Here is a 26,489-nt window from a genome sequence, read left to right as displayed (position 1 = left end):
TTATGCACTTACTGGCACAGGGGTTTCATACTCTTTCTATGAGGGATTCAATCTGTTCCCTCAATCCCTTCACCCCACTTTCCAGTGCAAGCGGGACTGCTCCATTACATATCCATGAAACATGCAGCTACCAAAGAAAGCACAGTCAGACAAAGGGATATAATGGGCCAAACTTTGACTCCATTAGCAGCTGCATGAGGTTAACCCCAAAACGGATTTGGCGTGAAACCTACACTCCCACCATTACCCAACACACACACACTAAACACAGAGTGTGATGATCAGAAAAGTTTGAAAAAACATTGCTGAAAATAGGGAGGTGCATAAACACATTGCGAGGAACTACTTGACTTTTATGGAACATTTACTGTGCTATTCAATAATTTAAGGAATTGGGGGGGGTGGATACACTAGTTGACATAGCAACTGTCACATCATATTACTTGGGCTACTTCATCTACAGAGATGCCTCCCTTGGAGAAAAACACTTCCCCAAATTCCATGTGAATGTATGTACTTTCTTCTAAAATTATCATTTTTAAAGTAAACATCCAGTTCACAGTTTAACCTATGGATGTTTCCACACACTCTCATTCTCATCTTGTAAACAATTTTGTGTTTTGAACACAGGTAAGTTTCAGAAGATCGAGTTCTCCTTCATCTCATCCTTTCCATGTTTTATCGCTCTCCCCAAAACTGACATTTGATGAGTAGAGGACAGAAGGGATGATCAGCCATTCCACTACCGGATATATGGTTCATGGAAAATGGAGAGTATGTGAAATATCAGACCCACTGGCATTTTTTCCTTTTGTTGCTGTTCTAGATATTCGGCAGTATTGTGCTTAACAACATTGAACTGAACGAGGCCTAAAAAAATCTGTGACTCTAATTGTGCAATCTCTTCTATTGATTGGCAAAGAGAAGAATTTTCCCCCATGCACAGGACTGCATTTAATTTTCTTCCTACTGTACAGTGGCCAAATGTTGCTACAGTCATATACAAGTCTTTCCATTTTATCTCTTTGAATCAGATGCCCAATCAGCACCCAAATACAGAGAAAAGCGAGAAAATTCAAGCAACATCCAGTATGGGGTTTCTTTTTCTCCACTCTTCCCCTGAATCTGACCTCAAACATACATTTTGAGACCCCAGGGAAGCATGGGATACAATCTCATTTGAAGCCAACACTGAATTTTTTTTTAAAGGAGGTATACAGTATTTGCACTGTTTCTTACAATATCCAAGCTAGACATTCCACAATTCTTGCAGTTACTATTCTATTTATTCCTGGAAATATTTTGGTGTTTTATGGTGTGCACAGGACTTCAAGATACCTGCCATTCATTTTGCCTCCGTTCTCAGTAAGCTGAGTCTAATAGTACTTCCTTACCTCACAGGGGTGCTCTCAGAGTAAATAGATTAAAGATAGGGAGGTTCTGAGATACTAGTAATGGGAACCAAATAAGTACCAGCAATAGATTCCCTTCAACCAGATTCTGTTTTCCCACTACAATTAATTTTTTTCCCAGTGATTTGTTGTGACTATCCTATGATAAATGTTCTGTGGTATCTAGCAGTTACTAGAAATCATGCTCACTGAAAAATATTTCAAGCAGGGACAGCACATTCAGTATTTAGAATGTTAATTTAGGGCTGTAAAGATATTAATCACCCCATACTATGTTCTAGTAGCCCTTGCAACACAATTTACATTCTCATATAAATGCTCATGGTAACACACAGCCCACCATAAACAAACATACATCTCCAACCCAAATAAAGACTGAGAGTGACTTCTGTGGAAGAGCAACCCAAATATTTCTCTCCACTGCATACCATCCACTTCAGATCTTGTTTAGACATAGAGACTGGAATCTATATCCCTGCACCCTATCACATATCATTACCATACTGTAATAATATTAAAGAGTAAGGGAAACTTCAGAATGATGTCAAATGTATGGCATTTAGCAAAGCTGACTGTGAAGTAACTATTTAGGCTGAATGTTACAAAAAAGGCATGGCTCATTCAAATCAAACCACTCATATGGTCATATGAATATAAAATACAATAATGAAATAAGCACTAAACTTTGCATTTATGAAAACACCAATTTACATAAAACGGACAGACTTAAAACATGTGGAGTTACGGGGGGCATTTTATACCCGGAGAAATCAAAAGCTGACAAAAATAATCTGCTACCTAGAAAAGCATTTGAAAAATAACAGTTAAAATGCTTCTGTATACAAGAAAGGATCTACGGGGAGACTTCACAGAGCTTATGAATATGTATTATTGTGCATTCTTTAGAAAGAAAAAAATAAAGTTTGGTATAAATAGGAAACATTTTTAAAATACATGGAGTTTTGCCATGTGTTATCAGTACATAAACCACGGAGAGAGAATGTCAAGTAAAGTCCTATTAAATGCATATTTAAAGGGTACTACTAAAAACAGATTATGTACCCTTACTTAAATGAGCAATCTTGTTGACTCCAGTGGAACTACAGGATCAGACCCAAGGTTTGCAAGAATTTTTTAGAATCATCTCCCACACATGAGATTTAAAGTCCTCCTGCTGCTTACTACACAGAGAAGTCCCTATTCTGCTAAGTTTAAGCATCTATTGTAGATAACTATTAGGAAGTTTAGTCTCTAGAACTCATGTGTTTGACGTGGTGATAGACCTTGTTTCTTTGTGAACACAGATCTCATTAATTCATAGTGTTTCTAGTACTACTTGACTAAGTTGCTAAATATTCATGCTGCATGCACTCTATTTCTTCCACCTGTATATAGTCAGTGATTCTTCATGATCCCTTTTTGGATATCGTTATGCATTATTATACCTATGCATCCCCCTTCTTGAACAAACCAATCTGCCTCATCACTGTTCTCAGTTACTCCCATTTGAAGTCAAACTGATAGAGATGCACAATGGCAATGGCAATTACACTCAGAATTAGGCCTGCAGTAGGTAGAGTTATTTTTTCCCCTAAATGGTATCAGTGCAAAAAAATGATATTCCATTCATGCAAATGTTAATGCTGATGTGTAAACCACTGTCAGGAAAGGATCTGTAGCTTTAAAGGAACCATACAGTTCTTTGGCCGTGTCTGTGTGCCAGGAAGTTTCTCTCTTTCTGCTGACTGAATCCCAGCCAGTGAGTAAATTATCAGTCCAGCATGGGAGAGCACATGGAATGGGAAGTTGTTCTGAAGTACAATATAAAACCAGCCGCAGGTGAGTTTAATCTATTTTTTGTTCATGTGAGAAGACTTCCAGCTTCCAGTTGTTTAGCTGTGATGGGGTCTGAGTCAGCCAACTGAACCAGCGTGTGATAACAGAGCACAGTATAAAGTTCACATTTTAACATAGCATAGGACAGTTATCTGACACATTAAGGACTGGACCCTGAACACTAGCTTGCCTTGTCTTTCTTTGTAATATTTCTTATAACAATAATATTGGCTGCAAATCTTTTCTACTGAAAATGTATAGCTTATACCTTCAGAAATAAAATACTCAGAGGCACTTTGAATTGCAGTGATGTTTTTAGCTTATTGCTGTATTGTAGGAGAAGAGGGACTAAGAGAGAGAGTCAAAAGCACAGATTGTAGAGTGGCGTGAGTTCCAAACAGAGTTTGGAGTGAGCAAAAGACACCTTGGTTTAACATTTTCTGACTCCCATATTATACCCTTATACATATATATTAAAGAAGGGTTACATAAAAGTTTGCCTCCCTAGATAGGACTTGAACTCTTGTGGATCTTAGACAGTTGGGACAAGCTTATTCAACGGGGGGACTATTTAATACATTGGCCTGGTGTACATGACAGTTTCTTTCTAGTAGCTTCTCCCAAGACTATATAACCTCCTGTTTTCCAGCAGCTCAAAGAGCTCTCTTTTAGTTCAAGCAGTAGAAGCCTGTGCTTTTGGTGCTAAATGACTTGGATTCAATCCCTGCTGAAGACTATGGCATCATAGCTTGCTATTTATTTTCAGTGTTGTAAGTCCCAGACAGGGTTATGGCCACACAGTCTATTGACTGATGGAGTTAAACAGAAAGAAACCAGGATGTGTGTAGGAACACACACTGTGTAAAGCAGTAATCCTTGATGGGTGGACAAAAAAACTAAGACGTAATCATAACCCAAATCTCTAGGATCTGGTGATAACCCAGCCAATGACTTGTGGAGTAGAAATGCCAGTAAGCACACACCCATTTCTAGGAATAATAACTGCAGTGATGTGCCCATTTAAGGTCACCATATGGCTGTAACAAGAAAAACTCAAGCATTACTAGTAAGCAGTGCATAAACTGGCACAGAGTTTAAAGCAGACTGCTGGAGACCTGCCAATAAAATGAGTTTAATTCAGTTCCTGACTGCATGTCTGGATTTACCTCTCACAAGCCAGTCCAGAAATATGGGCCAATTAAACCTAGAACTGAGGAGGTGGCTACCACAAAGGAAAAATACAAAATACAGGAATGTTAGTAAGCTACAATCTATCATAACATATCAGAATTTTTTGCACTTCTATATGTCCTATCTTTCAAGAATCTCAAAGCTCAAACCAAACATTAATTAAGTTTCACAACATCCCTGTGAGATAGAAATGTATGATTATCCCCATTGTACAAATGCAGAGGGAGAGGAAGAGAGATTTACCCAAGGCTAGTCTTCTAGTCAGCAGCTGAACTTGGAACAGAACCCAGAGCCCTGACTGCCAATCTCCCATTCTAGCTGTTAGGTTGCCTGCACAGATTGCCTTTTAAAACATTTTCTTTACATATTAGCTAAATCTACTTCATGTTCAAAACACAGCATGGAGTTAAAGTACTGTTCTAGAAATTTGCTTACATCCACTGGGCATCATTTAAGTAAGACAAAAAGTATAATCATTCCATTTTCAAGATATATTGACACAAATCTCACCTCTTTCTTTAGCCTGTGGATCTGTTAACACCAAAATTTTATATTTTGGGTCTTCTCGGTACACAGGAAGGAAACGCACACAGGAATCTTCAAGTTTAACCTAAAAACAGGCATTTAGGTGTTTTAAGCCGTTGAGCTGGCAAAAAAGCATTTGAATTATAAGCAGCACATACAGTAGGTCTTACTACACGTAAGCAAGGTGGACTATTCAAGGTAAAAACTTGCACCTGGAACCAGTGTTCACCAATTCATCAATGTCAGAACACTAGGGACAAGTATATTTGTTTCGCCTCTGAGCTACTTAGGAAATGTAACTCCACATACTGCATGTGACCTTCCTGAGAAATCTTAGTATCTTCTGTTGATTCGATCTCTTTCTTTGCATGCTACAAATACATCATCATCAGACATCACAGTGGTACCCGTGAACACCGCCTTAAGTAAAAGTCAGGTGCTGTTTTTATGTCAAATCCTACTGTTTTGGTTTTGATTTGTGAGTTAATTTAGCACTCGTGAAAGTGAGAGACAAACAGCACAAGCATGAATCTGGCATAGCTGGACCAGCTTTCCCTGCACAGAACTCTGCCAATGCACTTCCACCCTGACCTGCAATAATCCTCTTGAGCAAGGCTGCCAACTATGACACGCTGTACAGTGGTCTGAGTAAATGGAACGACAACAATCTAATATGCATTAAAGAACCATTGGCCCCATCACCTGAGGCAGGTTTTAACCTAGGTCTACAGCAGCAAAAGGCTCAGGGACTAGTCAGACTAACTAGGGACTAGTCAATCACAGCAATCTTCATCCCTAAATTCTTAGGTGTATATTATCCCAGAGTAGGGGTAATAGAGGTTGTTAGCTCAGATATCTACGGTCTTCTTGGAGGGAGATAAGCTCTGTTTATTTTTGATTTATAAAATATCAGAATTCATTGAAGCTTTTATTACAGTTTATAGGACAGAAAGAAACAGCTAGAAAATTCTTGTTACTTATGCTCTTTGTTAACTGTATTATTCTGCATGTGCAGATCAGACAAGAACAAAATTAAATACAAAATTAAGTCTTAAGTAATATTTAAGGTCTCACTACATATCAATCAACATACTTCAGACTTGAAGCCGAAACTCCATTCTTTAGCTCTAGGTATTGTGGAGACTCAGCATTGCGTAGTGTTCTAAGCCCCCCACCCCCTAACTCAGGGGTGGCCAACCTGTGCTCCAGAGCCACATGCGGCTCTTCAGAAGTTAATATGTGGCTCCTTGTATAGGCACCGACTCCGGGGCTGGAGCTACAGGTGCCAACTTTCCAATGTGCCAGGGGGTGCTCACTGCTGACGTATTACTGTGGCTCTTTGGAAATGTACGTTGGTAAATTCTGGCTCCTTCTCAGGCTCAGGTTGGTCACCCCTGCCCTAACTGAACACCAGATGGGCTGGTAACACTGCATCCCTGCATGACGGGTTAAGCTAAGGACAGAGTAACAGCCCTTTGTATTTAACCTTACAGATGGTTATGATCTTGGTCCACTAGAGGGCATTAAAAGAATACTATAAGATGAGTCACCCTTACTTCTCAGACAATATGAAAGTTACCCCACCCACATGAACTGACTTTTTCTAGAAATTACTACAAAATATTTTCCAAAACTGTTTAGAAGCCACCATATTCCACACAAAACGTTATTTCAGCTGAGTGGCATTGCTTCAGCACTGTGTAACGATATAGACACAGCTGCTCCAACCAGAAACGTTCATTGTGTAGAAAGGGGCCCACATAGTGAAAGGTTTCATACAATGATTGAAGTTAGAAATGAAAAGGACCTATCTAGTCATATCCTGCCCATCCTGCCCATCTCCCAGCCAATGCAGGATTGGTCCCTGCAGCTCTATCACTGAAGAGTTTTTATTCAATCTGTTAACCATTTCTGATCAGAGCTTGTGTGCAAGAGCACACATTAGAAAATTTCATTGTGTTCATTGCTGACTCACAACAGAAAGAACAAATCTCTACAACAATAAGGAAATTCACTACATCATTTAAACTAGCCTGAACTGCAAGAGCTGCAGATTTTGGATCTAGTCCGAGACACCCTCCAAATTCAATTTTGGTTCAATCCCAATATGAAGGTAGGGTCCAGACACAAAATTCAGATTTGGACTTCAAATTTTGGTGGTTTTCAGATCTAGTCTTTTGGTTTACGTTTACCTCTAGTCTATGAGGGTAAAATATTTACAATCTGATTGATTAAATCTGAAACTTTAAGTGATTTTTATCCTTGCCACACTAGCTATATTCAAACAGATTCTGGCCACTAGCACTTGAAATTGCCTTTCATCAATATCTAAACACACTTTCTATTTGGGAAATGTAATTATATTACCTTCTCTCCACCAGGAATGGAAAAAAACTCAGGAGATGATGAAGCTCGCTGCAAAAGTTTCTCATAGTAGGCCTCAGCTGCTTCTTGGATAACCTCCGGATTACCTGCTAAAATATCTACTGGATAAAGGTGTCCTATGGATAAAATAATACACAAGGTCATTTCTTTTGTAATGAAAGTAGCTACATACATTGTAAAACCCTGAACCTGCAAAAGGATCTGAGTGGGTGGACCCTTATGCACCCCGATAGCCTTTTGTAGAATCACGGCCTAAAACGGAAGAGAGTAAAATTACATCTATCTTCTCATGTTAGTTAAGCTATTTTTGCAGAACAGAACCATGGCAGTATCAGTCCACATTCGCTGCCTTTCAGTTCAACAGGGACTTTGTTAAATGTGTGTAGATAATTCAGCCTCCTGCTCAACTTAAAGTGGGAGAGCACAGATCAAAGTGGTTTTCTTAAAAATGCAGCCCCTGATTGTTAATGCTTATCTAAAAATAAAACAGGGGGAAATACCTCCTCAGTGCTTTTGCCATTTTTGGAAGGCCTTTTACAAGTCAATCTGTGTGCTGCATACAATTACAGCACCACTCTCTCTTTCTGTACAGTCATTTCTACTGGTCATAGTCATGATGATGAATATAATCTAGAGAAAAAGTACTCATAGAGGCATTCCCATAATGATTATTATCTTTTTATGCAATTATGGGCCATACTGCTGCAGGATATTAGTTAAAGATATAAGCTAGTAGTATGCAATATATATATATGAAGAAGAATATTAATTTTCACACCATCTTAGATGCCAATTATTACAAGGGATATGAAATTCCACACATCAAGGTGTTAACCCGCTGCCTGCAGAGGATCAGGAAACAATTGCTCCTCTTTATAATACAGTATAATTAATTAGATCCATTGGGCCACTCTTGGAGACTGAATATCCTGTGAGATGGATCAGCAGTCTTATGAAGTCTTCAACTCCAGAGGGCAATATTCCCAATTTAAGGGGCTCAACACTGACTAACTCCATCTGCAACTGCTGTAAACCCAAAATGAATATCAAAACCAGCTCCACCGCGAAGCTACATTTAGGGAAAGTGGATCTTAGCCTTGAATCCCCCCTCTTTTTCACAATGATATTTATGCTCCCACATGGCAGTTCCCATTTAGGAGGATAAAGTGAAATAACAATGACATAGTTACTAAGGCAGCATACAGTAAGGAATGAGTGGAAGGATTTTTTAGTAGTTAGGATACTAGCCTGAGATTGGGCACCTGGATTCAATTTCCTGCTCTGGCAAAGACTTCCTGTGTGACTTTGGACAAGGCACTCAGGTCTTGTCTACCACCCTGGGGCAAACAGGGGTTTTCATTCACTTGTGGGTTTTCTTTTTCATGAAAATGCCTTGCGACCAATTCTTATTTCAAACTAACTGGTCATTTGTTGTAAATTGGATAACCCACTTTGAAAGTGGGTTAGTTCACTTCAGGATGAGCTAGTACAGAAAAAAGTGTATGTGGACGCATCTGTCTTTCAGCATAACTTCTGCCTCTGGCAGTCCTCCCACTGCTATCCCACACTACGTTGCTTTGCACCTGGATCTACTTGTCTCTCTGTGTGTCCGCTACTACTCTAGGGTCATGTTTAATTACTGACGCACAACTAGGAGCGACCCGTTTGCAATTGCACATGCCTGGATTCTTGTACCCTTCTCAGCATTAAAGCAGCCATGTCTCATGCATCCGCATGGACCCATGGATTCCCTTGAGATCTGGAGAGAGATGTTGGTCCAGTACTGCCTGAAGAGCAGCCACCAGAGTGCCAGGCTACACAACATATAGCAAAGCAAATGATGGGAGGGATCACTCCCAAGATAAGTTTCAATGCCGCAACAAAGAAAAGGAGCTTTAGCAGAGTTCTTAATAAAAAATTTTTAAAAAACAAACCTGTGTGGATGCACTGATTCAGAGGGAAGTAGATTGTGTCCACCCACCTGGCTTTAATTATTTTGGATAAATTAATCCACAAAAGCGTACATGCAAAAACACGGTCCGCAAAAGAACCCCGGTGTAGACAAGCATAAGAACAACTATACTAGGTCAGACCAAATATCCATCTATCCCAGTATCCTGTATTCCAACAGTTCATTCCTGAGGGAATGAACAGAACAGGCAACAACCAAGTGATCCATTCCCTGCCACCCACTGCCAGCTTCTGTCAAGCAGAGGCTAGGGACACCATCCCTGCCCATCTTGGCTAATAACCATTGATGGACCTATCCTCCATGAATTTATCTTGTTCTTTTTTTAACCCTGTTATAGTCTTGGCCTTTACAACATCCTCTGACAAGAAGCTCCACAGGTTGACTGTACGTTGTGTGGCCTCAGGTCCTCCTCTGCAAACATGAGGATAAATATATTACCAATTGTTAGACAATCAAATACTACCCTAATGGGGACTATTCCTCTGCAAACAAGAGGATAAATATATTACCAATTGTTAAGCAATCAAATACTATCCTAACGGAGACTATATAAGTATGATAGACGGAAATAATGCTTTCCCTATGGAAATAAGAACATAGGATCTGATGCCCCAGATCAAACCATTAGTCCATCAAGTCCAGTATCTGGGCTCTGGCAGTGGTCGTTACCCAATTCCTTAAAAAGAATGTAAGAAACCAAAACCCCTAATTCATCAATGTTCATTGCTATACAAGGGGGTTTAAAAACTCACTCCTGGCCTTTGCAAGCGATCAGCTTACATCCTGAAGTTTGATAGCAGTGCTATGTAGTCAGAATGCTGAACAGTAAATCTCTAAAGGCTGATGTGTAAATGCTTTTTGTCACGTTTGTATCTGAGAAAATGAGAAAGAAAGGAAGAAGCGTTACAACATTGTCAAGTCAATTCACATTATAAAATCCTAACCAGCACTTTGCAGAAAGAAAGCTTGCTGCAGTGGCCTCCCACACATGTACTTTGCAATAACAATCCATATAAGGAAAACAGGACATGTAGTATGTTAAAAACAAAATGAAGGATTATTATTAAATGCTCTGGTAATTTATTTTTAAATACAGGAATGTCCTGTATGATTGTTTTCAATTATTTAAAAAAAAATCTGTACATAAGGATTTAATTTTACCGGATGTATGCTGACACAGAAAGCAAGATATTGGGCCTTTCAAAATATGCAACTGATGAGCGCAGCACTCATAATGGTCTATCCTGTTACTTAATGAATAAACATGATTTTGCCTTCTTCCTCACAGAGAAAACACCTAGTACCTTTCAGTTACACAAGCTTTTCCAGTACCTAGTAGGTCTGTATTGCAAGTTAAAAGTGATCATTTGTAGAGTTATGTGATCAAATAAAGATGTTAATGACACAAGCCAAAAATTGAAGCATTAAGTACCAATGCTGGTCAACATCTTGTCAGTACAGCCCTCTAGATGAGTCACTTTTTTCCCCTCAAATAAATAATTTGTTCTGTTTGTTCAACTCCCTCTTCACTTTAGGTTGCAATTTTCAAAAGCAGCAACGGGGATCGGAACATGTTCCTTTGTAAGTCAACAGGACTTGTGCTTCTAACTCACTTAGGCACTTCTGAAAATCCCATCTTTAAAAGTTTGGAAATCTAGTTGCCAAATGCAGGTAGAGGAGAGGCCATCGAGTTATTTTGGGTTTTCACGTTAACCTCTGTGAGCCTCAATCTTCCCATGTGTGTAAGGGGGGCGGGGGGAGAGAGGAAGAAATCACACTTACCCTGCTACATAAAGTACTTTCAAATGCACAAATGTAAAAGAGCTGCAAAAGTCCTAAGTATTATTAATGATTATTATTATTACGCATTTTATTCACAGCAAATAATTACGGCTGGCTAAAGTAAGAAGAAGCGATAAAGATTTTAAAAATCTAATCACCAGTTTTAGAAGAGTTTAACTTTGCTGCTTTCCTTTCAAAGCAATGTTTTCCTGTGGATGCCTGGGGCTTGAGGCCCCTTTCGGCAGCTCAGGAGACTGAGAACTTTAAGTTCCAAGGACAGCTTTATAAAACCAATTTAAATTACAGGATTTCATTACCGAGTTTGATCCTATGCAGCAGCAACAACAAAAGAGTACACTGTACTAGCCGAAGCGGAATGGTTTTTAAACAGGCAACGCACACAAAGGGTTACCAGCCAAAAGGGAAAAAAAGAGTCATAAAAAGGGGGCCTCTCACTGCAGCCACAGAGGAGGTACCATATAACCATAAGGAGAGTAAATTTAGAACGGGAGGCCTACTGCATTAGAGGGATTCCAGACATTCCAGCTTTAGCAAGGCTGCAGAGCTGAAAGGGGCTGCCATCTTAAATAGCCAAAGCTGGTAAACAAGGTCATGACATCACATAGATTCTACAGCAACAGTATCAACAAGAGCTTACAGGTAGGTATCAGCCTTGACCTTTTACATGGCAACTGTGCTTTTTTTCTTTAAAAAAAAGGGGGGGGGGGAGAGGAGAGAAATAAAAAAAATATAGATAGCTAATCTTTCTATAAAGCTATATTGGCATTCAGATTCCTGTTTTGAGCATACAGGGCTATTTTGGAAACAAACAGACAAAGCCACATTTTAAACTAAACACGAACAAGTGGCAATTTCATTTTGTTGCACTTTTTGTTCTCATAAAAAAGTCTGAGCCGGCTCCTCAGCTGGTGTAAATCAGTGTCTCCTCGTTCCGTCAATGAAGCGCCACTGATTCACACCAGCTGAGGATTTGATCCTTAAAATTAAAAGTAATAGTTAGAGATGAATATAAAGCAAGTAGGCACTAAAACCTGACCTGCAGCACTCCTTGGTACTCCTGGAATCCCATATAGCTGTGTCAAATAACCTAAACTATCCTGTTTCAGTCTTGAACCCCAAATGCACCTCAGTTCTTTCCTGTAGCACCCCTCTTCCCAATACACACCCCTGCTATTCCAGCCCTAGCTTTTTCCAGAATAGAAATAGTTAACTGCTGAATTATGTGGTGGTTTTGTGAAGTGAACAAATACCTCTCTCTTGGAGGAAAAACTGCAGCCAAACTCACTTCACCTGGGATCTAAGGCAGATCATAACGTAGGTTTCTTGATGGGAAACAACAACATGCATAAGGTCTATTTTTAAAGCCATAGCTCTAGTCACTTATAGGATGGGAGATCATTTTCCATCTTGAACTAAAATTGTGATGTTTTGTACATTAGACACAGACCTTGTCACTACTGAACCAGCAAGAATTTCACTGCATGGGTTGAAGTAAGCAGGAAATAGTTTTCCATAGCCAAAATAATTTATTCTTCTCAGCACAACAGAAAACACATGGTGGACCCTCTTGTATGTGAAATTCTACAAATGAAACTATAAGTTGTTATAATACCGAAGGTAAACCAAATCCCCCCAATCAAGACAACTATAATAAGGATTCAGTCTAACTTGCACAATCAGAGAAAAGTGATGCAGCTTAATCCTGGTTCCTACCACAAATAATTTAAATAGTAATTTTATATTATTTATAACCCCATCATATGACAATAGTGTTGCAGCAGTATTAAACTGCCACCACCCTTTTCAAGAGCTTTTTAATTAGTCCAGTTTATTTAGTTTACTGGATCTCATGTTTTTATACACTAATTGTGTTAATTTGTCACTCCATAGTGAGACAGTTACTAATTAACTTTGCTGATTAGCTGGATCTTTTTATTACACAATCTCAAATATTTTGAATCTGGTGCTAGTTTAATTTAAAAGTTAGTACATATTGTCAAAACCACATTTTCTGCTTGAGCAATTAATCCAATACACCTCTATCCCGATATAACGCGACCCGATATAACACGAATTCGGATACAACGCGGTTTCACCTATAACGTGGTAAGATTTTTTGGCTCCCCAAGGACAGCATTATATCAGGGTAGAGGTGTATATCTTTTAATTATCACACAAAATACACCTGCCTTATCTTCAGTTAGAGCAATCTATTACTGTATCCATATATATCTACATCAATGTAGTTTCCTTAACAAGTTGGTAATAGAATTGTTTCAGCTTCCAGCATATCAAAGAGGTAATTAAGACACCTTAAATACTGATCATACTCCTAAGAAACCTTTATTTGTTGAATGGAGCATTTCAAGCATTATAGCTGTTTGATGCAGTAGTATTGCAGGCGACTATTTGTTGCAGTATGATTGAAAAGCAAAAAACATACTAGCCTTAGTGTAGATAAAGAATTAAAAATCATAGTGCACTGTACTAAGTAATTAATCATGTCCCCTGTGATTGCTGTTGCTCGTTCTGCAAACAGGTTGTAGAGAACTAAACTACATGCATTTATTAAGAACTGCACTTATTAAGTGCCCTTATTCATCAAGGAACATGTTTACATTACTGAGAGTAAGAACTATCTATGTGTGAACATAGGTACAAACACCCCCACCCCCAATATCATTCATTTTCATTCACACATACACATGAAAGAGAAAAGCTTGAACATGTGAGTCCTACCGGCTCAGAAACAAAAAGCAAATAAAAAGAACCCAACATTTATTATTTTTTAAAATTTAGGATTTTTAAGCCAATATCATTTTGTGGGGGACCTAACTCATTTTTGAACACTTGGGGATGGCATTACAGTAGAACCTCAGAGTTACAAACACCAGAAGTTGCGAACTGAACAGTCAATCATACACCTCATTTGGAACTGGAAGTACACAATCAGCAGCAGAGACAAATAAAAAAAGCAAATACTGTACAGTACTGTGTTAAATGTAAACTACTAAAAAAAAGGGAAAATTAAAAAAAAGATTTGACAAGGTAAGGACACTGTTTCTGTGCTTGTTTCATTTAAATTAAGATGGTTAAAAGCATTTTTCTTCTGAACAGTAAAGTTTCAAAGCTGTATGAAGTCAATGTTCAGTGTAAACTTTAGAAAGAAGAACCATAATGTTTTGTTCAGAGTTATAATCTCTATTCCCGAGGTGTTTGTAACTCTGAGGTTCTACTGCGTTGCTTTCAAAAAAAAGGGGAAAAAGTCTTATTTTTATGCTAATATGATCAGCAATAAACAGCGTGAGATATATGCAGAAATCCACAATATACAGGAGATTTATTTCAAGTTTTCCTGTCGGTATCAGGAGTCCTTATATCCAAGTCTTGGGCATAACAGTATTTTACATTTTAACTTATCGTTCTAAACACAAACCACTTTGCAGCTTCATTCTCTTTTCTTGTGAACGAATCATTTGTCCAGATATCTATGATGGTCTATGCACATAAATTTAGGTGAACTGACACAGAAAAGACTATGTACATCACATTACAATTTAGGAGGGAATGGTCCTGTGATTAGAACAGGGAACTGGGAATCAGAACATCAGGGTTCTATTCCTGACACTGGCTGGATGTGTGACCTCAGCCAGTCATTTAAATGCATACAATACCTACCTCATTACAGGCTTAATCTATTAATGTCTGTAGAACACTTGCAGATCTTTGAATGAAAAGTGCTACATACAAAGGCATAGGAGTAATATAATATATACTATAAAGAGCCCCCTTCCCTCCCCCTCTATAGACTGTCATATCTATACTATATGCAGTGTTACTGTAGCCACCCACTTCTCTCTCTCTCTCTAATATCCATACTATGGCTTCAATAATGTGACCGGTTCTAGAGAGAGTGACTTTTTTGCTCCTCTAAATGAGGCACATATGAATACTGTGCCTTGCCATTAACCTCTCACAGGAGCAGAAGCACTGTGTTTAAACAGCAGCACTCAGTACCAAGTCTTATTCATTGCTTTAATTGAGCTTGTACAGTTCTAAGCATGTGGTTATCATTAGACTACCATATTTGTTTAACCTTTCAAAGGAAGGAAGAGGTCTTTGGCATGTTACCGGGAGTACATGCAGAACCTGACTCTCATATCCTGAATTTAATTGAGCAAGTACATGTCAAAAAACCAAGTTCTAGTGTAAATGAAACCTCCAGTAACACGGTAACAATGTGTGGTGGCAATAGAACTGATGGATAAATACTGTGGTGTGATATCTGTCCAACATGGCATGGCAGCCCTTAACCACATGCTGTACATCATTAACAGGAACAGTGTTCTTTCACACTGCATTACTTTTCACCCATTTGTCACAGGATAACCTGGGAACTTACAGAAAAAATGTTTATTGGTTTAAATGGGTTTTTATGTAATACCATCCCTGTACTATTTTCCATTAGCATTTTGACAATGAAGAGTTCTCCAGGAGGGCAAACAAAATATGAATTTCTGTCTAAAAGGCATTGCTCTGTGAAAATCAGTAAGTGAAAGTGAAAGTGCTCCGGCAGTAAATAATTATAATCCAATTTCTGATTAAGTGGCTGGGCAGTTTAAATAGATGAGTTCTATTTAAGCAACTGCCACCATTCTACCACTTCAGCAAATGGATTACAGATAAGGGTTATGCATCTCCAACACAAGAGGCTATGGCATTAGGGAGCCCATTCATGTTCATAGGATTTTGTTACTGCCTAAAAAGGTTATGCCTAGCAGATGTGCGACTGGACATAGGCAAAGGATAGATGGATCTGATCCCGCGAGGACTGAGAATATATTATTGCCCTTATAGAAATCCATGGTACGCCCACATCTCGAATACTATGTACAGATGTGGTCTCCTCACCTCAAAAAAGATATTCTAGCACTAGAAAAGTTTCAGAAAAGGGCAACTAAAATGATTAAGGGTTTGGAGAGGGTCCCATATGAGGAAAGATTAAAGAGGCTAGGACTCTTCAGCTTGGAAAAGAGGAGACTAAGGGGGGGATATGATAGAGGTATATAAAATCATGAGTGATGTGGAGAAAGTGGATAAGGAAACGTTATTTACTTATTCCCATAATACAAGAAATAGGGGTCACCAAATGAAATTAATAGGCAGCAGATTTAAAACAAATAAAAGGAAATTCTTCTTCACGCAGCGCACAGTCAACTTGTGGAACTCCTTACCTGAGGAGGTTGTGAAGGCTAGGACTATAACAGTGTTTAAAAGAGAACTGGATAAATTCATGGTGGTTAAGTCCATAAATGGCTATTAGCCAGGATGGGTAAGAATGGTGTCCCTAGCCTCTGTTCGACAGAGGATGGAGATGGATGGCAGGAGAGAGATCACTTGATCATTGCCTGTTAGGTTCACTCCCTCTGGGGCACCTGGCATTGGCCACTGTCGGTAGACAGATACTGAGCTAGATGGACCTTTGGTCTGACCCGGAACGGTCGTTCTTATGTTCTTATGAGGTGCTAAGCACCTTCAATTGTTATTGATTTCAGTGGAATCTGAATGCACTCAGCAACTCAGAAAATTGGGCCCTGTATGTCAAGCATTGTATTTATTTCCTAGAGTTTAGAAGAGTGATCAGAAGCTTGTGAAATAGAATGAATATTTAATCAATTTTAATTCAAACTATTTTTTTCTCCTTTGTAAGAAAAACTACATCTACAACAACATATTTACTACTGAGTTTCATAGTATTTTAAATTTAAATATTAAACTCTCGGAATCTGGGTATAAGATGATAGAACTAAGACAGGAGCTTATTCGATCTTAAAGTTAACTTGCGCTGTCCCAACCCCCTGTAGGTTTTACCATAAAGATTCCAGCTGCGTCTATTTTTCTTCAAACTGTTCTTTGCAGCACTGCTACATTTAAAAAAGAAAAACATGAAAACCACACCCAACTCACAGCACATACAAATAGAAATCCATCTGTGTAAGCATGCTACCTCCTGTCATATCACATAAAACACAACATCTGGACTGACAAGCTTTGTACAAAGTTCCAATCTGAAGTATTTGAAAAAGGCTGAGGTATGATGACTCGGAAAGCAAGATTTATAAATAAAAATGTTGACACACCCTTAAACTATGGAAGTGCTACCAGGTACAGCTATAGTGTAGCAGCAAAGAGTGACAGAACATTTCACTCTCTTTTCAAAGAGATTAGAGATGTAAGATGGAGAGAGAGATCTCAGAGTGGGTCAAAGGAGATGTAGGTATGAAAAGAAGTAGCATCCAAGGTTATAACTAACAAGAATTTTTTCCTCCCTCACACCAGACTTACAGCAGTGAAATTCCATTGAATTTCCACAGTAGTCCCTTCTGTGGGACTACTCCCTGTGACGCTGGCAAACCAGTGCCAGCTCTTGCCAACGCTTTAGGCCTCAGCTGAGCACTAACAAATTCATTTCTGGAAACCAGTCTGTTTCACCTGTGTGTTAATATGGTTAAGACGGGTATTGGACTTATAACAATGTGTTTAGACTTTATGAAATGCCTGTAAATTGCTACATGCATTAATCTCACTTACAATATCTATATTATATGCTATACGGTAATATTTAAGTTTTTGATTTATAACTGTAAAAAAATGTTTGCCCTGAAACTGTCAACCTGTCAGAAAGGATCATCTCCTGCTCATTAAGAAGGCTATCAAAACTAAATGGGCCATCACAACATAAAGTCTTTGTTAATTGCCCCTTCACACCCATGAAGAGGCTATGTTGGGGGAGAGGGTCAATTATGTTCCTGTTTAGGGCCCCCAATGGGCTAGCACCACCTCCGGCCCTAAAACACATTCAGTGCTGACAGATTGCTACAGCTCTGTCACCTTTTGCAACCATCAGCTGTAACTCATTTGTGTATATGTGTTTGCTGGCTTTAACCTGTAAATAACTCTCTCATTTCTTTTTCCTCGTTAATAAATCCTTAGTTATTTTACTAAAGGATTGGCTACATGCATTGTCTTTGGTATGAGATCTGAGATACAAATTGGCCTGGGGTAAGTGACTGAAAACAACCTGAATCTTTTGTAATCTTTGGTGGATAACGACCAACTATCACTAAGTCCCACTTGCCTGGGTGGCAACAGACTAGAATGCCCAAGGTGATTGTTTGTGACTCCATCATAAGACTGTTATAGCTCTTCAGGAGTTCAAATTTGTTACCGAGTTGGTGAAATCTCATTGTAGAACATACAACCAATTAAGGGTGTCTGCCCTGCTTTTTGACACTCTGCCCTGAGGTTGGCATTCACATTCGTGAATATACCGCTATAAAAGTGCAGTGAGAATTGGGTCCTCCCACAGAGCCCAGGAATGTGTGGAAAATTCTCAGGGCCGTACTCTTATTTCAGTTACACCACTGAAGTAAAGGGTGGTACTCCAAGTGTACAATGGTGTTACTGGTGTCTGGCCCGCAGAGTATAAACTAAAAAAGGGATGCAGAGGGGGAGCTGGGAAATAATGGAATGTATAGCTGAAGGATTTTCTGTATAGAGAGAGAGGATGATTTGAAAGGAAAAGAAATAAAAAGATACACTGTATAACAGTGGAGCCTTTACGAACCACAGGTCCAAATCTAGGCAGGGTTGGCTCAGTCCTTTACCATCACAGGAAAGATAGATGGAAGAAAGAGAGGAGGTTGAAGGACAAAACCACAAGTTCCCCTACAAGGGGAAGACAAATCCTCCCATAGTGATAAAGGAGGAAAAAGCAGGGAGACAGGAGTTGACATCTGAGTTTGGAAAGCAGTCCAGTTCGGAGATGCTTTTATCCATAGGGGAGATGCTAGAAAGACCACCAGCCAGAAATATTAAAAAAAAATCCATATTTTAAAGCCACATAGCATTTAAAATTATTGCAGAGCTACCCATCACTTCTTGCTAGCTGAGATTGGGGCTAAGAGTTAGCATTACATTCAATGGAGTTCCTCATTACTGTCAGTATTTACACAGTGCCATGGAGCAATACAGATACGAAAGAGGCAATGAGCCTGATATTCAGTGGCACCAAGCAATCTCAGCTCCCCAATAATTTCAGCTGAACAGTGGATTCTCAGCCCCTCTGAAAAATCAGGCTTACTACATCCCTGGTTCAAAGAATGTATAATCTAATGCCTCAATCCTGTAAGGTACCAAATACCTCATAGGTGGTGGTGAACACCCTCCACTCCAAATTACTTGCAAGAATCAATCTGTAAAGAGATTCCTTTCAAAATTAAAATGCATTTAATTTGAGCAAGAGAGGGAAGGAACAGAAACATTCTTCCCCAATGTTCTTCCATGCCTTACAGTCATCCAGACATTTTGATACTGCCAATTTTATTATATGAAAGTGAATACCTGTGCTACCTATCATAGCTCTCTGAGCCTGTCCTGAATTTCTTGCTTCAATAAACAACTGCATGCAGTGAAAGGAAATGTGTAAATATAGCTATTGTTTTTCTGTGCTTTTGTGTCAGCTAGTCTATGTCTTTGAAACTGCGCCAAAACCACCATAGCTATTTTTTAAGGGGCTGGTGGGAATGTATTGTCTGTGCACTTGACATCAAATATGAGGTTCTTTAAATTTGGTTTCTATGGTCTCATCTGAAAAGACCACTTCTGGTGGTTAAAAATGCAAAAGGTTTTGACTGTAGTGCCTTGACAAACAGCCAAAGATCTGATGTGGGGGGAAAAAAAACACAGCAAGATAGCTATGACCAGAATGGAAAAAACAAGGAAAAACACATGGCTTGATTTCAGAGCAGAAAATTGACTTAGGCTTTGCATAAACGACAGCATACCTCCAAGCTTGCTGATCTGCCTTGAAAAAGAGAACATACAGCCTCAAAGCAGAGCCTATTAAAAGGCATAATGTTTCTAAACAGCATCTGTTACGTACTAATAAGCATTACTTAAAGGACACAGGCCTTAAATTGCTACCAAACGTGCACTTCTCTGAAACTGCTGCAAGGCAACCTTGACAAAAACATCACATGACACCAAGGGAATCTGAATGATACAAAATGGAATTTTTATTTAATTTGGCTTGATGTTGTAACACAGCAAAAAAAAACATGGAGGCATTCTCTGAGATTTGTGAAGCTGTTTGTGGAACTTCACAGGAATGAATTACAAATAAGAATTACATCAGTGGAGCTGTTTGCCATCTGTTGTCAGTAATACTGCAAAGACCAGTCACCAGACTTCAGTTTCAAAGGTTAAAAATGCAACATTTTTAAGCATCCGTTGACCTCTTGGTAACCGAGCAGGAGACTGTATACTTTGGATATGTGTGACCCAAGGGGCTGCCAGTCACTTTGCAAAGGCAACACAAAGCACTGTGTGTTGCCACAGAAAAAGCTCAGGAACCTCTTAGTTTAGCCACTGTTACCGGATGTGGAAAATTCATACTGACCTGGTTTCTAACACATCTGATGTTGCAAATTCAGATCTGGAGTTTTAAAATTCCACCTGTCCTGCAGCAGATCTCCCGCACAAGAATGTAAACTCTATTGATTAACACTGATTTCATGAACAAAAATAACAAAAATCTTTTTGCAGGACAGATGTAATTTTAAGGCTCCTTTACTGCAATTGGTAAGCTAGATCAGGGGTCGGCAACCTTTGGCACACGGCTCACCAGGGTAAGCACCCTGGCGGGCCGGGCCGGTTTGTTTACCTGCCGCGTCCGCAGTTTCAGCCGATTGCGGCTCCCACTGGCCGCGGTTCGCTGCTCCAGGCCAATGGGGGCAGCGGATAGTGGCACGGGCCAAGGGATGTGCTGGCCACCGCTTCCCGCCGCCCCCATTGGCCTGGAGCGGCGAACCGCAGCCAGTGGGAGCCGCAATCGGCTGAAACTGCGGACGCAGCAGGTAAACAAACCGGCCCGGTCCGCCAGGGTGCTTACCCTGGCGAGCCGCGTACCAAAGGTTGCCGACCCCTGAGTTAGATACACTGATTAGTCATTTAGTAACTATCACTAAGGCCCCAGGATCATAAGTTGTATTACCCACAAAAATGCCCTTCCCAGGGCCTGTGGGTACATGCAAACCTCAGGGCTCCTTGAAGAAGAAAGGGGGGGGGGAACCTACATGACAGCAGACTGTATTTAAAAGAAACAGCTGAAGTTCCAGGTGAGCAGCTGGCTCATTTCTCAATGTTAGGGTTGGCACAGGATCTACACAAAGGGCAAATAGGTTTAATTTTAGATGGACAGACCTGCAAGCCTTATGGCACATGAACAACCTTTACTGTCACTTGAAGTCAGTGGGATTATTTTGGGAGTAAGAGTTGAAAGATCAGACCGCAAGAACACTTAAAGTTGTAGCATCTCAGTCATAGAGCAATGTAAGATCCAAAAACACAGCATGAGCAAGCAAAGGCTGGCTCCAAGACATTCAGAGACTTCATTTTTTATTCGACCACTTGCCAATTGCTGCTGAAATATTTTTAAAACTTAAGTATGTGCAATCAAAGAAATAAGGCAGAACAGTGACAATAGCTAGAAATGCTAACATGTTTTCCAGAAGAGAGAGGGGATTGGGGCCGGGTGGGGTAGGGGTGTGGGAAGAACCATTCAAAACACGAGTTGGAGCAATAAAAAATGACAGGGGGAGGGGTGAGAAATGTTTACAAAACCTAAAGTGCTTGGCAGCACAAGATTTGTCTGGACAAGGAACACCAAGTTGCATTCATCTGGAGATATTTCATTTAAAAGCATCAGCAGAATAGCGAGTCTTCCAAAAAAGCCAATATCATTATTACAAATGTTTGACTTTCATAAGTGGCTGATTGCCCTACTGCACTATTTTTTTCTCCTATCTGATTTCAGCACATTTAGCCACGAGCAGCTAGAAGAACTAATGAACATCATCATCATTATTTTACTGAAGGGGATGAAGTAGGTGCTTTAGATAAATGGCAGCAACTTAAAATGTGTTTCAGAAGATAAATTCCCTTTCTCTCCATTTACCTGTTAGCTTGACAGATTAAGAAAGCACAGTGCAAAGACAGAGCATGAGAGAAAGCAGTGCAAAAGTTAACTGAGGTGATGCAATCGGCCCTTATCCAAGAGAGTGCATGAACAGAAATTCTTGGAAATGCTCCTAGTCAAATATAAACCACGAACATTATTCACTCAAGACTCTCATGGAGATCCACTACTGAGCATGCACAAAGGCCCACCTGTCTCAAAATCAGATCTATTGCCAAGCATCAAATGCTAGATTGATTATTGTTTCGCTTACTGCTATAGATCTAAATTAGTATCTATTTTAGGGCAAAAGAAAGTTGCCACATATATTAGCGTTATTTTTTTCATTCTCTCTGTCAGCCTCTGCTAGAGAGAGATACTCTTTTGCCTGCTACTAGAAATATTCGTAATTAATTTTTGCTTTTTTTTTTTTTTTTCAATTTTCCAACATTACTTTACAACAAACATTTCTATTTCTACAGTTATTTGTAATTCCATTCACCAGGGATTAACAAAGGATAAACTCTGCAACAATATGCAGGAAAGGCTCCATATATCTCCATTCCATATCATACTAATCGAATTAGCTACTGTCTTGTGGCCAACAGACAACGTAGTTACTACTCTGTTCTCCATTATTCTTGTTTCCTTTACTTCCTCTTAAACCAAAAGCGAAGTTTGGATGAGAGGATTACAGCACTGTCCTTAGCGTGAGACTCAAACCTTGGATTTATGACTTGAAGATGTTTGTTTTATATACTGTGCTCCCTCTGTTCCTCTTTACTGTCTCTCCTGAGTTCATCTACTAAACCACAGTACCACTATATTCATTGATAGGGCTCTAAACACACTAAAGGAACAGGCGTGTGAAGGAAGTGGTGCCATTTTGACAGTGCTATTTTTCTGACTGTAACTGCTTTCTAATCCAAACCCCATCGCAGTAAAGGGTAGTCTTCCCATTTACTTCCATGGGTTTTGAATCAGGCTATAAGACCAGAAAAAATTATCACCTGTGGACCCGGAAAAAGTCTGATGGATACCTTGCAATAAAAACTCTAAGGACAGCTAGAGTCAGACTGTGACTGCACAGGAACTGAGCGAAATTTCCCAGGCACGCACAAACTTGTTGCTGTGTGTTTTGGTAATTTATAGAAAACCTGAAGTCAGGTCTTTAAATCTAGCTAGATGTTGCCATTCAAGTGGTCTACAATACACACACTACTGAAAGACAGTATCCTTAATAAACAGCATGTCTGGTGTGATAACTTATGTAGGGACCAGCAGACTTCTGCGGAAGTGGCTGGTTAACATGCTGCTGGAAACTAATCTTGGTCCTTTTCCAGCCAGCTCAGCCCAGAGCAGATTGTGAGAGGCAGTCACTCACAAAGCCCCACCAGAGCGGTCTGTTGTGGCTGGGTGGTGCCCAGAAGTTTAATATTGTTTCAGGACCAGCCTGGTAGCATCATTAAAGCTCAGTCTAGGAGCCTGCCTGGGAACCGGGGGGAAGGGACAGCAATGCCAGGGGGCAAGGTGACGGGGGAGGCGGAGCACCAAAGGAAGCAGGGATAAGACTGGGAGACTATAAGTGGGCATTGGAAAAAGGAGTAGGAAAGAAGGGGGTATAGTGCGGTGAAGGACACAGGGACAGCAAAAGGCCTTTGGGCCCACAGGAGAGGTAGTGCCAGGGCTGGAGGAAGCGGGTGCAGTGCTCTGCGGGGAGGCAGTGCCAGGACAGGAGGAAGGAGGTGCAGTGGTATGCAGGGGGGCAGTGTCAGGGCTGCAGAAGGGGGGGGGAGGAAGTGCCGTGCAAAGGAATAGTGCCAGGGCAGGAGAAAAGGGCGCAGCGCCGTGCCGTGGGGGAGGAGAGCAGTGCCAGGGCAGAAGGAAGGGAAGCAGTGGCGTGCAGGGGGAGCACCAGGCTGAAGGAAGGGGGGGAAGTGCTGTGGGGGGGGGCAGTGCCAGGGCAGAAGGAAGGGAAGCAATGGCGTGCGGGGGGAGCACCAGACTGAAGGAAGGGGGGCAGTGCCGTGCGGAGGGGGCAGTGCCAGGGCTGGAGGAAGGGGGGCAGTGCCATGCGGGGGGGGCAGTGCCAGGGCTGGAGGAAGGGGGGCAGTGCCGTGCGGGGGGGGCAGTACCAGGGCAGGAGGAAGAAGGCAGTGCCGTGCGGGGGGGCACTATCAGGGATAGGAGGCCATGGGGGAAGGGGCACTGCTGTGCGGGGGGGGCAGCAGTGCCAGGACAGGAGAAAGGGGGGCAGTGCCGTGCGGGGGGGCACTATCAGGGCTAAGAGACCGGGAGGGAGCAGTGCCAGGGCAGGAGAAAGGGGGGCAGTGCCGTGCAGGGGGGCACTATCAGGGGTAGGAGACCGGGGGGGAGCACTGCCAGGGCAGGAGAAAGGGGGGCAGTGCCGTGGGGGGGGCACTATCAGGGATAGGAGACCGAGGGGGGAGCAGTACCAGGACAGGAGAAAGGGGGGCAGTGCCGTGCGGGGGGGCACTATCGGGGGTAGGAGGCCGTGGGGGAAGGGGCAGTGCTGTGCGGGGGGGGCAGTGCCAGGACAGGAGGAAGGGGGGCAGTACCGTGTGGGGGGGCACTATCAGGGATAAGAGACCGGGGGGGAGCAGTACCAAGACAGGAGAAAGGGGGGCAGTGCCGTGTGGGAGGAGCAGTAGGAAGGAGAGCAGTGCCGTGCGGGGGGGGCAGTAATGGGGGCAGTGCCGTGCCGGGGGGGGAAGTATCGGGGGCAGTACCGTGTGCGGGGGGGCAGTGCCAGGGCAGGAGGAAGGGGGGCAGTGTCATGCAGGGGGGGCAGTAACGGGGGCAGTGCTGTGCCGGGGGGGCAGTGCTGGGGCAGTGCCAGGGCAGGAGGAAGGGGGGCAGTGCCATGTGGGGGGGCAGTATCGGGGCACTGCCGTGCAGGGGGGGAACAGTGCCACGCACGGGGGGACAGGGCCAGGGCAGTGCCGTGCGGGGGGGGGCAGTATCAGGGGCAGTGCCGTGGGGGGGGCAGTGCCAGGGCAGGAAGAAGGGCGGCAGTGCCATGCGGGGGGGGCAGTATCATGCGCAGGGGGGGCAGTGCCGGGGCAGGAGGAAGGGGGGCAGTGCCGTGCGGGGGGGGCAGTATCGTGCACAGGGGGGGGCAGTGTCGGGGCAGGAGGAAGGGGATCAGTGCCGTGCGCGGGGGGGCAGTGCCAGGGCAGGAGGAAGGGGGGCAGTGCCGTGCCGGGGGGGGCAGTGCCGTGCGCGGGGGGGCAGTGCCGGGGCAGGAGGAAGGGGGGGCAGTGCCGTGCGGGGGGGCAATATCGTGCGCGGGGGGGGCAGTGCCGTGCGCGGGGGGGGCAGTGCCAGGGCAGGAGGAAGGGGGGCAGTGCCGTGCGGGGGGGCAGTATCGTGCGCAGGGGGGGGCAGTGCCGGGGCAGGAGGAAGGGGGGCAGTGCCATGCGGGGGGGGGCAGTATCGTGCGCAGGGGGGGGCAGTGCCGTGCGGGGGGGGCAGTATCGTGCGCAGGGGGGGGGCAGTGCCGGGGCAGGAGGAAGGGGGGCAGTGCCATCCCGGGGGGGCAGTATCGTGCGCAGGGGGGGCAGTGCCGGGGCAGGAGGAAGGGGGGCAGTGCCGTGCGGGGGGGCAGTGCCGTGCGCGGGGGGGGGCAGTGCCAGGGCAGGAGGAAGGGGGGCAGTGCCATGCAGGGGGGTGGGGCAGTATCGGGGGCAGTGCCGTGCGGGGGGGAGCGAAGCTGCGAGGGCGGGGGACGCCGGGCGGCACCGACTCTCTCCCTCCCTCTTACCCGCCGCCGCTCTTCCTGTTTCCTCAGCTTCCATCACTTCCTCCGAGCGGCCTTCTCCGCCCCCCCCCCCCCGCCTCCTCCCCCCTTAGACAGCCCCCTCCCCCACCCCAGTAACCAGCCCAAGGTGCCTCGCGGCGCCGCTTGGTACCTCACGCTGCGGGCCAGGGCAAGTGTATTTGTGTCGCTGAACAGCAGACACAGCCGGCGGGAACTGAGGGAGCCGGGTCTGGGATTTGCCTTCCCCGAGCCTAGGCTCGGCTTCTTAACGATGGACGGGAAGCTGGATTCGCATTGACATAAACTATGTCCTGGCGCTGTAGTGCTACATGTGTGTATACACACATGCAGGGTGAGGGTTAAGACTACCATGAGAGGTGAAGGAGTAACCTTAGCTCCCGCTAACAATGGTGTAAAGGGAGAAAGATTCCCACTGCTGAAAAATCCTCTACAAAAATGGCCTCATTAGAAAGACAACTAACTCATTTATGAAATCTTCCATTTGTGTGTGTGGCGCATGTACTGTCTATTACACTTAAATACTGCAACACTCCTATAAATGTATAT

The 26,489-nt window shown here is 42.6% G+C and overlaps 1 protein-coding gene across 1 annotated transcript in view; it reads right to left on the bottom strand.

Annotated features, from left to right (window-relative positions):
- LOC123343577 (protein FAM169B-like) overlaps positions 1 to 25,980 on the bottom strand; it is a 47,889-nt gene extending 21,909 nt beyond the window's left edge. Inside the window, exons 1-3 of the mRNA XM_044978732.1 lie at positions 25,926 to 25,980; positions 7,332 to 7,465; positions 4,950 to 5,049 (exon numbers count right to left, since the gene is read on the bottom strand). Coding sequence (XP_044834667.1) covers positions 4,950 to 5,049; positions 7,332 to 7,465; positions 25,926 to 25,959 — 268 coding nt within the window. The 5' untranslated portion in view covers positions 25,960 to 25,980. The remainder of the gene's footprint in view (positions 1 to 4,949; positions 5,050 to 7,331; positions 7,466 to 25,925) is intronic.
- Positions 25,981 to 26,489: the final 509 nt, after the last annotated feature.

Source organism: Mauremys mutica, chromosome 11 (assembly GCF_020497125.1).
Source record: "Mauremys mutica isolate MM-2020 ecotype Southern chromosome 11, ASM2049712v1, whole genome shotgun sequence".
Lineage (NCBI taxonomy): Eukaryota > Metazoa > Chordata > Testudines > Geoemydidae > Mauremys > Mauremys mutica.
The sequence above is the reverse complement of the archived record's forward strand: the minus strand, read 5'-3'. Positions and strand labels throughout refer to the sequence as shown.